This window comes from Scomber japonicus, chromosome 3 (genome assembly GCF_027409825.1).
Source record: "Scomber japonicus isolate fScoJap1 chromosome 3, fScoJap1.pri, whole genome shotgun sequence".
NCBI classification, from domain to species: Eukaryota; Metazoa; Chordata; class Actinopteri; order Scombriformes; family Scombridae; genus Scomber; species Scomber japonicus.
The window spans coordinates 17,704,273-17,719,509 of record NC_070580.1 but is presented as its reverse complement, the minus strand read 5'-3'; the positions used below and the strand labels follow the sequence as shown (position 1 = coordinate 17,719,509).

The window sequence follows — 15,237 nt, the reverse complement described above, 5'->3', positions numbered from 1 at the left end:
GTTTGGTGCCACAATTACCTAATTTCCTTGTAATTCAATGTTTCATCTTATCTCAAAATAGCCAAGTTTAATTTAATCAAGTCTTTCAGTGAAATATTATTCAACATCATTTACCACAGCTAATTTAGACCTGTCCTTATATAAAGAATACTGCAGAGCTGTGTTTTGCATGTTCAGAAACACAGTATGTGTGTGTGTGACTCACTGTGAAGCAGCCAGCAGCCAGCTCAGCTGCTCATGCAAAGATGTCCTTTACCATAAATGTAACTAATTTAACCTTTTTCTTTGTTTCAGATAAAACAACATTACACATTTTTGGCTGCTGGACAAAAGTTAAATGGAACTATTTCAGTAAATTGTTGCACTATAAAAATTGTTGCACCTCCAGGTGTGAAAGGACCATTACATAAGCCCAAATAATTATATCAAAGCAGCTGCAGGCATTCAGTACAACATGCACACTGACTGTGATTGAAAATGATGAACCCTAATGTGAGCTTGCATCACTTAAACACACACGCATGCTCACACATAAATGAATATACTAATAAACATCTTGCATCATACGTACATGATGCTTTTCTAGTCCACAGCAACAAACGTTAGTGAGAAAACAGTCTCCACTCAAGGTTAACTTACACACTCATTCTGGAGCTTTCAACTGCAAAAATGAGTTTTCCCAGGTGTCATGGGATTGTAGATGTGCAAACTTTGCATTTGTTCTGACCACCTTTAGAACTTCTCTTTTCTGATGGCTAAAAATTTGAGTTTCACATCTGATATTGTCAAACGGACTCTGAGCAGAGATTGTTCATTGGTTTTATCCTACAGTACCATGTCAAATTTGAGCTTACACCTGAGGAGGAAGACTGTCTGAGCTTCAAGAAGTCACATTTGAGTTATGAGAAGTCACGAGTTGCCAACTTATTCTGTCTCTTCGCTATTAATGAGTCGATCTGATGGAAACTCACGTTAAAAAGGCATCAATGAGGCACAGTGGCCATGGCTCTTTTCCCACCCACAGAGCCTTGTTAGACCCTCAACGTGCAACCATACAGATAAACCTCAGATCACACGTGTCTGCACAATATTAAATAATAATAGACATGCAAACTCAGTAACGTGTTAAGTAGCAGACACATGAAAGCACAAAAACACTATGAAGGCACAAGTTGGTTTTATCTGTGAAAGACATCAGAAACCCTTTTTACCTGCTTGTAAAAGCTCAACTCAATGAGGACTTGACACCCCCCCCCCCCCCCCAACAACAAACACACAGGAGGGCTGTCTTAACTGTCAAATTTTATGACTCTCAATGCACTCCCTGCCTTTGCTGTCCTGCTGAAATAATGTCCAGCATCTGTGGTGACAAAGACAGTTTAATCAGAGGAGACTCACAGGATAACTGCATGTTTATTTTAGTCTGTGGAACACTGAACGACATGGAAAAACAAACAGAGGCCTTTTTTGGGGGGGAACCAGGCCATTGATTTCTTCAGTGAAGCATCCATATTGTAGGGCGCGTGTGAAAGTCTGACAGCCTGATGAAGGCTGAACCAGTGATATGACAGAAAAAACCCTTTTCTTAATTAAACAAAGATGATGAGATAATATGATATGAAGCTGATGAAGGGTCCGGCAAATAAATCATAATGAATATGATCAAAGGCAGAAGCTATTTCTGAGGAAGCTCACATTTTCAGATTTTTAAAAAGGGACTACCACAAGAATATGAACATCAATTAAAATTAATTCTAGGCAAACTCTGCCTGAGAACAACAACAAAAAAAGAAGCTATTTTTCTCACTCTGCGTAAACACCTATGACATGGTGGTGATGTGATGTGGGGAATATTAGGTTCAAAAATGTTCAAGTCTGTTCTTAAACAACAGTCAGAAGCCCAAATGAACTTTGAGACATGTTTGCAGTAATCATTCCTCCTGTTCATACTGGTCATTAAGAAATCCCTTCACAATGCACTTAAAATGTAAGAAATGGGGGGAAAAGCTAATGAGACTTCATTTGCCCAAATTAGTCAAATCAAGTTGATATCTTTCACACTTACTGCCTCGTTTTGTTAAAAAAAAACAAAGAGAGAAGTTTCTATTAAAAAGACTGAAACTTTGCAAAATATGCACTTTTTTTTAACTACCTCAGGTCTTATCTCATATAGACTTCAATGTTCATTTGGGGACCGGACTGTTGTTTTAAGACTTGAAAAATTGTGAACCTGTCCTTTAATGCCCCTCCCATGTAAAGGAATAGTTTGACCTTTTGGGAAATATGCTTATTTACATAAATGTCCTAAAGTGTCACAAACTGATATTTTTGCACTTTTTTGTAGCTAACAAACAAAGAACATATGAGATGTTAATTAGGGAGTTTTAGAGGTGCTGGTAGGTGAATTTTGGTAGTTTTGGACAGAGCCGCTAAGCAGCTGCTGACTGAGTGTGCGGTCATGAAAGTGGTGTCAATATTCTTATTACACCACATCTCCCAAAATGTCAAACTATTTCTTTGATCAAATACCCAAAAATATTTTATTCAAAATAGCATCACATTCTTGACAACTTCTTATTTAGTTTAATCAATCCGCTTACTGATGGAAAAATCTCTTGCCATGAAGAGCAAAATGAAATCAGAGCTGGATTCTACAAACAGAAGAGCAACAAACGCTATAACTGTACCTCTTATTTACAGTTACATTTATACAAACGTGAGCCAGCACCTTGCAACAAATTCGCATGAAGTAAAATCCTGAAAGCAGTGACACCACAAATCAAAGAGCATACTGAAAAAACTAAAACAATTAAATCTTATCGTCACTTTTACAATCTTTCATTCTCGTCTGGGGTTGACTGATATATCAAACTTATCAGAAGACACTGTGCTGGAGCGTAGGCACACTTTTTTAAAATGCCACACTGAATATAAACTAAATGAAGAAGGGGTAAATGTTTCTCTCGCTCTCCATCTTAATGAGCTTTGACCTTTTGAAAAAAGAAAAACCGGTCTGCCATTCAGCACAAGACATCTCTAATTTTTCACTTGTGCAACCAGAGATAATGCTCATTTCCTGAAGCACATCATCTGACAAGACAATGAGTCTTTGTGGAGTACAAAACCTGATTATATCAAGTGTATTACAAGGTATCATTGTCTCCTCAGTGTTTTTTATTACACAAAAACTGGTGTGATAATAAAAAGCACATAAATTCCACACATGAAAGAGTATATTCATTTCCATCTTCTTTCGTACAAAAATACGTCCAATTTAATCCAGAGATTCAAAACAACTGGCGTCGTCAATAACATCAGACAACCTATCTGAGAAACCCACAAGGGATCTGAATGTGAATTTATATTGACTGATTGGTTATACAGCAGATTAAAGTGGCTGAAGTAGCCTGCTATCTCAATTGCATGCAGTCACACTCTCCATCACACGGAGGACAGGAGTTGAAGGATGAAAGCATAATGCATGAAGCATCGCTTTTGTGTTTCTGCAGCGACCAAGAACACAGCTGGACAGGGGTGCAGATCAGCGAGCTGCATGCTAGGACTACCACATGTGATGATGTCAATCTGTTCAACCTGTTATCATCCATTTCTTTTTCACTTTCTCACAACGCACCAAGTGGTCTAACTGATGCATCTACAATTTAAGAACCTTTAAGAACAATCACTACCTCCGACCTGTTGTCTTTTGAGTGCCATTTAAAGCCTGAGTGACCTTTCCACTAATATGATGGATTTACTGCCAGGGGTGACAGGCGGGGTGTGATGCATTGATTACTAAAAGTAATCACAGCCAGAGTGTGGCTGACAATCAAGGCTTAGAGGGGAGGGTTGCAGGGGTTTTTTTTGTTAGTTTTTTTCAACAAGGGGAAATGATGGTCTGACATCACAGGCAGAGCAGGCGAGAGCCCTCCCTCCCCTCATCCCCCATGCCTTGGGGGATACGGGGCAGCATGGCTGAACGAGTCAGACCCCAAAAACGAGGCGGAGACAAGTCCTTCTTGGTGGCTGTGAACTTCCAACCCATGTGAGACCCGCAGGTTCGGCACTGAGCAATTGTCCAGGCATACCTGAGAGAAAAGAAGGGGGGATGATATTTTCTTTAAATTAATGTTTCAAAAGGAGTAAAATCACTTATAATCTATCTTGTGAGCATCAAATACCCATATAGACTCAAACTTTGTAACAGATAACTGTAGAGCAGCTGTGTTATTTTTGGATTCACAGCAGTTACAGCAGAGTCCAATTGTTGAAAAAAGCATCAAAACATCTACAGAAAAACATCTCAGTCAAACATGGGAATAGAGAACATTTGAGACGTTCATGATGTTACAGATGGGTTTTGAGGTGTTTTTTGCTGTGACCCAAGCTCATAACTGGACTCAAAAAACAATAACGGCTGTTGCCCTTCATGAAGAAGACACACATTTTCAGAGCTTCTGAGATTTAAGACTTAAACATAATAAAGCTACAACCATTAGCTGATCAACAGAAAATTACTCCCCAACTACTTTGTTATCAGTTAATTGGTTTGAGTATTTTTTTAGGAAGAAATATTATAATACTCTGATTCAGCTTCTTAAATGTGACTCTTTTTGGGTGTGGTTCTATGATACAAACCTGAATAACTTTGCATTGTGGATTGTTAGGACAAAACAAGACATTGTAGGAATTATGTTGGAAACATTTTTTACAATTTTCTGGCCTTTTTAGACCAAACAGATCAATTAATTGAGAACATAATGAACAGGTTAATTGATAGTGGCAATAATCACTGGTGGTTGCAGCTGTTAAACATACATTCAGATCCTCTCAGGCAAGAAGAATTTAATTAACCCTCTATTAATACATGTATATTCTTCATTCATGCTTCAAAAATATAATTTGTACTAACTATCGCAGTCTGCACATTGGTATTTTATAGAAGCAAGAAGCTGCAGAGTTTACCATAATATCACAGCCTGTTGCTTACTGCTCAAATGAACACCTAAAACTCCATAAATGACATTCTTGTCAATATCAGTGATGTAATTCCTTTGGTGAACTGAAGAAATCCTGAAGTAGCTCTTAAAACTCATACCAGTGAGGGAATAATGCTAATACAAATGCATCACGTAACAGAAAATGAAACTATGAAACCTCTATTGAAACCTGTTTTTACAATCCACCACAAATTAAGGCCAAAGGCCATTAAGGCTTTCAATGCCAGGTACCAGACTGTGTCACTATGGATTACAGCTAAACCAAATGTTGTATTGAAGCCTGTTTTAGACCTCTGGTGTCACATGTATGCCCTTACTTAAAAAGATGCATTTATGAAAGCGGTGAAAAGCACGGTGAGGGGTCTGAGTTATCCATATCCCGCATGGGTTTGTATTATTGATAGGTTAGAGAGGAGGGATAGTGAGCTAAATGCCATGAGCATGACAGAGTTACCCTGGAAACCAGCTGTGCAGTGTGGATGGCCTGCCAACCAGGTTGAGGTTGTTGGCTTTGTAGACAGTCAAGGTTTCATGGACATAGCCGTGAGGGTTGACATAAGCCGCCATGGGGCCGTACAGAGACAGGCTGCAGAGAAAGAAGAGGCAGGTGGAATATGTCAGCAGCAGTGATTATGACTTAAAGGGTGGGTTTTAAAGTCTGTCCCAAAAACAACAACAGTCAGATGCCCAAACAAACACTGAGACATGTTTTTCTTGCTGTAATCATTCCTTCTGTTCATACTGACCATTTAAAGATCCCTTTATAATGCATGTTCAATATAATTGACAGGGGACATCCTGCCATGCAAAAATGTCACAGTTATTTGAAGCTAATATGAAGCTTCAGTCAGTCAATTTAGTCAAGTCAAGTCAATATCTTTCAAAGGTCCTTTGTGCCAAATTGCCTCTTTTTGTTATGATGCTTCTGCTGCAACAAAACAGGAAAACACTGACCGTCGAGACACAAACAGGAAATTCTTCACTGAAAAGACAAACTATGGGTTAGGGTTAGATATCCACTTTATTTGACTAACTCAGACTGCTGAAGCCTTATATTTACTTTATATGACTTTTAAATACATTTTTGCACAAAACGAGGACTGTGAATTTTGCGTCCCTTCAATTACATTGTAAATCTGTAATCTAATATGAGGCTTCAAATGTCCAAATTAGTCAAATTAAGTCAAAGTTACTGTTTTCTAGTGCCATTTTTTTTGTTTTGTTACAATCCTTCTACCACAGCTGAAAAGGAAAACACTGACGACACACTAAGGAGGATTTTTATACTAAAAACTTTGGAGGATATGCATTTTATTTTATTTCAGATTTTATCTTCAGATTAACTTGTAAACACATTTTTACACAAAAGGTGAACGGTGGATTTTGTCCCATCACTTTCATATTAAGCACATTTGGAGTGGATAATTCTAGAGTTCAGTATGAACAGGAGGAATTACATTACAACTTACAACCCTGTTTCCTGTTTGTTTTGAAGACAGATTTTAAAAATTGTGACCCTGTCCTTTAGGGAAAAAATTTAAACCAAAAACAAAACATCACAGAAAGACTAAAACACTGAATAGAGACTCCAACGTGATGCAGATAGCCTAAAAATGCTTAAAATGTAAATGTAACTGCTGCAGTTCATCTGTGAGTTCATTAGAACAAACTCCAGCCAAGCACTGTTTAAATACACAAACCTTAAATTCTAACAACACTACAGTATTTCCAAAAATATCACATACTGTAAGTCAGGATGGATTATGTGCCTGAAAGGTAACTGTACAGTCACATAAAAAATGACCACTCTGAGAGGAATATTTCCCAAAGAAGAGATTCATCATCCTCTAGGACAGCCATCTTCAACTCATTCCACAAAGGGCCATGTGGCTGCAGGTTTTCATTCCAACCAAGCAGGAGCACACCTGGCTCAATTCATTTAATCAGCTGAACTCACTCTTCAGTCAGCTCATTGGTGTGCATGTGTGCTCCTGCTTGGTTGGAATGAAAACCTGCAGCCACATGGCCCTTTGTGGAATGAGTTGAAGATGGCTGCTCTAGGAGCTAGCTTCTGTTCTGAAATAAGACTCACAATATATTTCATAATACCTGAAACAATGATGGAAATATGTCTAGATCTTTATCGTTCTATCCCTGACTGTCTGCTAGTCAAAACTCAAACTCTTTCAGGTTAAATTTAAGTCACCTTTTTAGGTTCAATCTGTAAGCTTCAAAACAAGTTTCACATATCAAAACATTATTTTCTTCAATGAGGAAGAATCTGTTAGTCTAGTGATAAATGGAAAATAACAGGACAACAAAGCTAAAACTTGAGCATGGAAACTTTAAGTTATTATGTCGTCCAGCATAATAACTTAAATCCACAGGTCTCTGCAAAACATACAACCCAAAAACACTATTTTAAAATACAATCATCACCAAAAATTCCCATTTAGCTTGGCTTCTCAAGTACTTCCTCAGTGTAATCCAGCTCTGGTTTTGTGCCCCAGATTGAAAATGCATTAGTTACCTACAATGTTTTGTTCATCAGAGGAAGTGTGCTTCAAAAGTTCACACATTTTGAGTATCTATCTTCAGAAATGAAATGAAACACATGATCACTCATTCTCTCAGATTATCTGGATGTTCTCAGACAATAACGTTAATGCACTTTTCACATAAACGTCCAGAGAGGGACTGGACTATTTCATCATCAGTGTTACGGGTTCTGTGTGTCACTCTCGGACAAACATTGTGACCATTATACGTCACAGACAGTAAGACAATTACGTTACATAACAGTGTCTGAGTGTGGAGGTGCAGAGAATGGCCACTTATCTTCATCATGTAACCACAGGCTTTATTCTTCCAGAATGTCAAACTAGTTTAGACTTTGATGGGTTAATAATTACAGTGATTACTGTCATAGAGGTAATTACAAAAATACACAACACAGTTATAAATAGGAGCAGACTTGTTCCTGGATAAGTACCACAGTCAGGTTGTTTTAATGAAAACCCCAAAATCTAAAGTGAAAAGCCTGAAACGTCTCTGGCTCCATTCAATTATATTTCACTCCACCATTCAGACATTTTTAACTCATTCCCAAGAAAGAAACATGCAACACCATGTGTAACAGTCATGGTGGTGGATTAAAAAAATAAAGAACTGTCAAGTCTTTTGGTTTGTATTCAGATGGTCATGAATAAAACTACTTTGAAGAAATCCTCACCTGCTATCTCTTACAATAGCAAAGAAAATAATACTACACTGGAAAGACAGAACAAAAATCTCAATCATACAATGGCTCGAATCACTAACAAACCATTCAAATATGGAACAACTGACCTTCACAATAAAAGACAAAATTGAACAGTATAATGAAATCTGGCTTCCATTTATCAACTTCATAAAAAGAGAGCTGAATTCTCTTCTTCCACAACTAATACTATAGAAGGGACACACAATTGACATAATAACTGAAGGATAGACACGCACACACGCACACACACACACACACACACACACACACACACACACACAGTCTCATTTGTTTGTTTGTATGTTTTTCCTGATCTGCATTCTCTTCTCAGGCTGTGTATAGCTTGTTTTTTCTGCACAGTTAAATAATTAAAAAAAAAAAAAAAAAGTCCTCACCTGAAGATCTCATTTTTAGTGGTGATTTCGGTGTCCTGGCATTGCTTACAGCACAGTGATGTGCACTGAGGAGGAGAGATAATGACACATTACAAAAGGATACACAGTATACATGTCAAGAGTTCACTTTGTACATGTGTCCTCGCTGCTCTCACTAACTGACGATGTGATAATAATACATCTCATCTTTTATACTTGCACAAGAGCAACAAGCCGGATGACTCAATCAGACAGCAGGAAATACTGACATAATGGGTAGATACATTTAAGTAACACCTCACACAAGTTGCAGCTAAGAGCTTAGCTTGTGTGTGTGTGTGTGTGTGTGTGTGTGTGTGTGTGTGTGTGTGTGTGTGTGTGTTTTTAGCTTAATGCATAAGCCCTTTCTAACCCTGGAATATGTCATGAAAGTGTCGCTGTAGGATTCAAATTCTTACTTCTTCTCAAAACCTAACCCTAACCCTCCTGTCACTGTGTCGTTCTCAAATTGGATTTGCAGTTTTGTGATGGCAAGCTCTACTTACATTATTGCAATTCACACTAAGAAACATGAATGTCTTTTAAAAATGTACTATTCCAAAACTACTCCAATATTTGTTGAGATATATTTCAGTACGGACCAACCAGCCAACGTTGCCTTCACTGGAACCACCTCGGTTGCAGGGCTAAAAACAACCTCTAAACACCCTGACAAACAAGATTGAGGCAATCCAGGAAGACAAAGGCCAGACAGCTTTGCTCTCTTTATATTCAAATATGGATGTTGGTGGTGATGCGAAGAAGGCAAAAATAAAGAGAGACAACGTCAATCCTGACCACCTCTAGTCTCATCACAATTATATAACTATGTATAGTTGTTGCAGTTTGAGCTTTAGAAATCCCCTGTCATCAGTGAATGAATGTGTGTGTGAATGAGTGAATGTTGCATGCATGTAGCTTAAAGTGCTTTGAGTGGTTGGAAGACTAGAAAGGCGCAATATAAATGCAGCCCATTTGCTGTTTGAACGATTGCTGCTATGTTGGAAAATACCCACTAAATATACAGTGTGTTGACTATTGATATATTACAATTCATTGCTACTTGCTTATACTGAACTATTTCCAAACATATTTAGTTGTAAAGGCCAACTTTAGTCTGAGATATTGCAGCAGCAACACATCTGTTAGCTCCTGACAGGGAAGTTTAAATATACCAAAGAACACAGTACAACACAAGAAGGAACAGCTGATCTTATCCCACAAATCAAACGACAAAGGGAAATGATGTTCTAACTGCAATGACAGAGGAGATTGAAAGGCTGGCGTGGTTAGGGTGAGTTGTGTCCTTTTACTTACCCTGTCCATGATGTCCAGCTCACAGCGAAGTCTCTGGATGGCACTGCCAATCTTCAGCAGCTGGAGCCGCAACGCGTCGTCTATAGGCAGACAGGCCGCCACTCTGTAGGAGAAGTCTGACAGAAACCAGACAGAAAGTAAAGTGGGAGGGATGAAAGGAAGGAAGAAAAGAAGGCATGAAGAACACAAAACAGAGAGACAAACGTGTGCGTGTGTTTGCATGTGCGTGTCTGTGATCCATCTGTAATAAATGGAGCAGAGGCTGACCTACGGCATTTGTAGGGAGAGAGTCATCTTTCAGATTTTCATCCCATTCGTGGAGTTGCTTCTTCACTCTGTTCATGAGCGACTCCTGCGAGTTGAAACACAGGACGCCGAGAAAACACAGAAGTTAACATTCAATTGTACGTGTTATTTATGCACTAAGCAAGCAGTGAGCAAGAAGTGAGATGCTTACAGAGTCGTAGAGTGCATAGACCCAGGGTGGCCATGGCGTCAGACTGGCACAGTGAAACTTCCTCTGAGGAACAACAGATGGACCATTAGTCAATTAAAGCTACAGTTCAGTGGTTACTTTTCCTGAAACAATAAAACAGCTTCACAAATCCTCTTTCCTTCCTTTCTCACATTAACATAACTGAACCAACATGGCTGAAAGTATATGGACACCTGACCATTAGAAGAAAATGCACCTTAGTACAAAGTCATATGTTGTTGACATAAAGTTGGAGCAAAAAGTTGGAAAATCACCATTGTGATACCTACAATATCATTGCACTGTGTGTGGTAGCATTAAGATTTACCTTAATGACAACTCAAACCATGAAAATATTTTGCATTGGCATATAATAAGTGCGTAATTACACTTCTTATTAACAGAACAAACAAGGCAACAACCCCACCACCAAAGAAATATCCAAAATTCGCCCCAAATAAGAAATAGACAGATTATGGAGGACGAGGGAGATCACTGGACAGTTTTTTTAAAAATGATTTAACTACAACAGTCAAACATTTGTTGTGATAGTTGCAGCAAGCACTGCCGGTTTGATTTTTAATTGACAAAATCATTTTGTTGCAAATTTTTGCAAATTTCTCAACAAAACAATGAAATACTATGAAGTCTCTCAACTTATTTTAATTGCCTCATTCACTTTTTCGCATGCCCACAGACACCTTCAACATACTGTATGTGTCCTTGATAATCCACAATTTTGGTTAGACAGTGATTGTATTAGGATTGGTGGTGGGGGGGGGGGGGTATTCTGCAAGTACAAATTCTGTTTAATTAAGCCAACCTTTGTGTATTCTTATCAGTTAAGTATGAATACGTTCGGTTAAATAACTTTATTTGAACACAAATTACAGGGCCAGCTGTATGAATGTTTACCCTGCTGTGAATGTTTGTTTACTTTTTTGTCAAAAACAATAAACAAATAATAAATAATATAAATAATACATAAAAAAAATTACAGGCAGCTACTAATTAATACTGTTAAAGCATTTAAAAAAGACAAGACAAAAATATATTAAAAAAAAGGTCTGTGCTGACTTTTTATTTTTACTTGTGAGCCACATAAATGATAAATATTCATTTTAAAGGGTGTAATAGCAGAAGGTTATGCTTGAAATTGCAGCACATTTACATGTAAGTGTGTCTGACCTGTCGGTAGTTATTCCACCAGCACTGGGCCTGTTTGCAGCTCTGAGTCTGGGGTCTGAAGGAGGGGTGCATGTGCAGCCTGGAGAGGGGCGTAAGCTGCACTGCAGATAGAGGATCAGGAAGGATTCTCTCTGGAAGGATCTGGACTTTGGCTTGTCTAATCCTGAGGAAAGAAACAGAGGGAGCTAATGACAAACGTAGGGGAACCAAAGACACCAGAGCAAAGCGAGCAGATGAGTTAAACCAAGCAGATGATGTAACATTAAACAAAAGGTGTGCCAGTTGAATGTTATCAAGTGAGTGGCAGGATGTTTGTAAATGTGAGAGGATCATAAAACAGTGCTGCCTGTTCATTTTCTCTGCCACCTCTTCAACCAGATGCTCAGTGAACTTTCTGGAGTCCAAACATTCAAACATGCACAAATGACCACATGAGGCTGCGAAACCACCTTCAGCTTCGACCATAATGACCGTAATATGCTACAGCCGTCCTTATTCTAAAATAAAGTGCTCCCATCCTGGAAAATGACAATATTCAATATGGGATGTCTATTTAATCTTTATCAATATGATAAAGAATAATCTACAAAAATACGATGCTACTGGAGAGCGAATCAGATGAAGCAACATGCACGTGAAGTTCACTCCTTTTTATTTTGAATGTAATCCTAATATCCTGGTGTGAGCTGGAATATTCATTTTGGTTTACAATGATGCTACAGGATTTCTAGGGTGTGTTTAGTGATCTATAAATAATGTTCAACAACCTCAGGATGAGGGCATATCGCCCGATGCCACTAAAGTGAATGATAGCTTAGCTTGCAGTACGTCAAGAGGTCAACAAGATTATGGCAAGCAATTTGTGTGCATTATATAATAGCAACTAGCAAATGAGGGAAATATGTCTTTATGAAGACTCAGTTTTATGTAAGCTGTGATTTCCTGTGCAGCGGAAGACATAAGTACTTGTGATCTATGGTATGACCGTAATAGTTAACTGAGTAACTTTTCTCCAGAGATGCTGCAATGGTTTATTATACCCTCAAACAAGAGGAAGCAGGAAGATTGCGCTTTACATCGTCTTATAACCCACACTGATGATTAAAAACAACCTCTGTGAGAACGTATTAGAGTAAAAGAAACAATCTTATTTTTAAAATGTGCACCCTACAAAAACACATGGTGGAAACTGACTATATTGTTTTCAGATCACGTTTAAAGGATTACTGTAAAAAGCGTAAGTCTGCCCTCTAGCTGTGAACTGTGATAGAACCACTTGAGACATTTTGACAGAAGTCCTGACCAATCAATATAAAATGGGATCCAAGAAAATGTGAGGTCAAAACCCACTATCTGGCATGATGTCATTGTCATTTAGTAAATACACATCATATTTGCTGTATGTGAAACATTGACACTTTCAAGTTAGATTTCATTTTTTGTTCAGTACATCTCAATAAATGTTTACAAATGTATTCTGAGTTTTAGGGTACAGGGTACTGTTTTTCATTTTAAAAAGATGTTAGTCTAAATATTTATATTTCAGATAATTACCTAAAAAATTACATTATACACCTTTCTTTAATCAATCCCTGACTTCATGTAAAAATATCCATGAGACTCTCATTTCTGCAGACAGCATCTGGTTTAGCCCATTTCAGAACAGCGGCACAATGCTTATGTCTTTATTTGGTATGGCAGTTCTTTCAGATGTGCACAAGTAACAAGTCCTGACCTTTGGTTCATGGTTTATGGGGCAATTTCAACTTACCCATCTGCTTGAGTTCTTATCTCATGGACCTTGAATCTCTGCCTCCCTATAGCTTTCACTTTGACAGTCTCAATGCCGTACTCCTGCTCCTCCCGATATGCATAGATTTCAGCTGTGGTCCCAAACTCTGCCTGCGGCTCGCCTGCATCACTGTAGAAACAAACATCAAATAAAGTCAAACTTCATTATAATGTAAAGTAATAGTCCAGTGATTTAGTATTCTACCTCCGTAAGGCCAGGGCACTTGCATGAGACAGAACAAAAACAATCAAAATCAAAACAGCAGAGGCCAAGATATCTTGACTTTTAATAGCATACTTTCTATTACAGCCACGAACCAAGCCTGGTAAGCACTCAACCCTTAAAACACCTCGAGTTTGTAATCAGGCTTTCTGTTAAAAAGATTAAAGTCTCCAGCAGCAAGTAAAGCTAACTCCCTAATAACATCATCACGGATTAAAAAAGTTCCCTCCGGTGTCACAGAAAACTCCTTATGATAAGTCGTACACTGATCTATGTGTGTGAAATCATTGGAGTACCACTTTAATTGAGACACAAATGAGCATCATCAGTAGTACCTGTGTGCAAGCACAGCAAAGGTGCGGTCTCTCTGGATGACACTCCTCATCATGCTGACCTCCTGTGGCCTGAATAGCTGCAGAGGCAACGTCTGGCCCGGCACCAGCATCACGGCCGTGTGTGGCAGGACAGGGATGGTCTGACAGCTGTCATCGTCGTGGACTGTGCGGCCATGAAATTCCTCCATGTCTGAGCCCAGGTACTGAAACCATAGGGGTCACAGAGAGTTAACACAACACAAAAAGATCTTGGCACAGCTACAAGAAGAAAGCTGTGGCATCACTCACAGCATGTGAGGTGGGGAGACTGGGGTCAAAGGTGATGACGTTGGGCTTCTCTGCCTCCTCACTGTCTCGATCTTCAGTCTCCATGTCATCCTCTTCCTCCTCCTCCTCTTCCTCCTCATTGTCTGTCAAGACACAGCAAGCACACAAGGAGTTTAACTCACAGTTAGTGGCTCCTGAAGGAACTACACCTGCAACATGACCATTTTGGTGACGGAAAAGTGACAGAAAGCGAAAGCAGAGGCTCATTAGTGGCCTGTCGTGGAGAAATGTTAGCTAGCTGTTAGCTGAATGGAAATATAAACGCTCCTTCAGAGGAAACACCGAGCAGACCTGCGGCTCTGTCTGTAGGCTGAAGTGTTACCTGGTAAGAGCTGCAGCTGGTTCCCCATGTTGTCGTTGATGTTGTCTTCACCTCCTCCCCTCTCGTCAGCCATATCCTTGTGTTTACTATACTAACTCTTCTTCTACTGTGTCTTCAATGTACTGCAGCCACACGGCTCCTGAGCGCCTCCTGTCGACCGGCGGCAAGAAACTCGGTTTAATCACCTAAATATGGAATAAAATGATCAATTTCATGAAAGGGGAGTATATAACAAGCATTAATGTTACTTGAGCATCTTAAGCTTCGGCTATTAATAACCTTTGTATGAAATATTATTATAATGACAATATATGGACTAAACAAAACTGTATACTTTCTAAAAAAACATTTTTTGAACAAACTGAAGCACAGAGAATTATGTTATGATTTGTCTAAAGAGCAAAAATCTCACAAACTTACACATATATTTCTGTTTTTATTTTGTTACTCTTGTTATATATATTGTAATTATTTGGTTTGTTCTCACTTTTATGTGGTCACATTATTTTCTGTAATACTGTGAAACTTCTGTCTCTCCCTGCACTGTATATTGCATTATACATTATCATTATTTTATTTTTTGG

General features: G+C 38.6%; 1 protein-coding gene across 1 annotated transcript; it reads right to left on the bottom strand.

Annotated features, from left to right (window-relative positions):
• Positions 1-1,394: 1,394 nt before the first annotated feature.
• crbn (cereblon) lies at positions 1,395-14,738 on the bottom strand. The gene is made up of 11 exons (XM_053315921.1): positions 14,654-14,738; positions 14,293-14,414; positions 14,005-14,207; positions 13,427-13,576; positions 11,656-11,818; positions 10,450-10,512; positions 10,260-10,344; positions 9,993-10,108; positions 8,658-8,722; positions 5,455-5,586; positions 1,395-4,088 (listed from the first exon to the last, which is right to left on the bottom strand). The coding sequence occupies exons 1-11, from the start codon at positions 14,724-14,726 to the stop codon at positions 3,905-3,907; spliced, it is 1,356 nt and encodes a 451-aa protein (XP_053171896.1). The 5' UTR covers positions 14,727-14,738; the 3' UTR covers positions 1,395-3,904.
• Between the last annotated feature and the right edge of the window lie 499 nt (positions 14,739-15,237).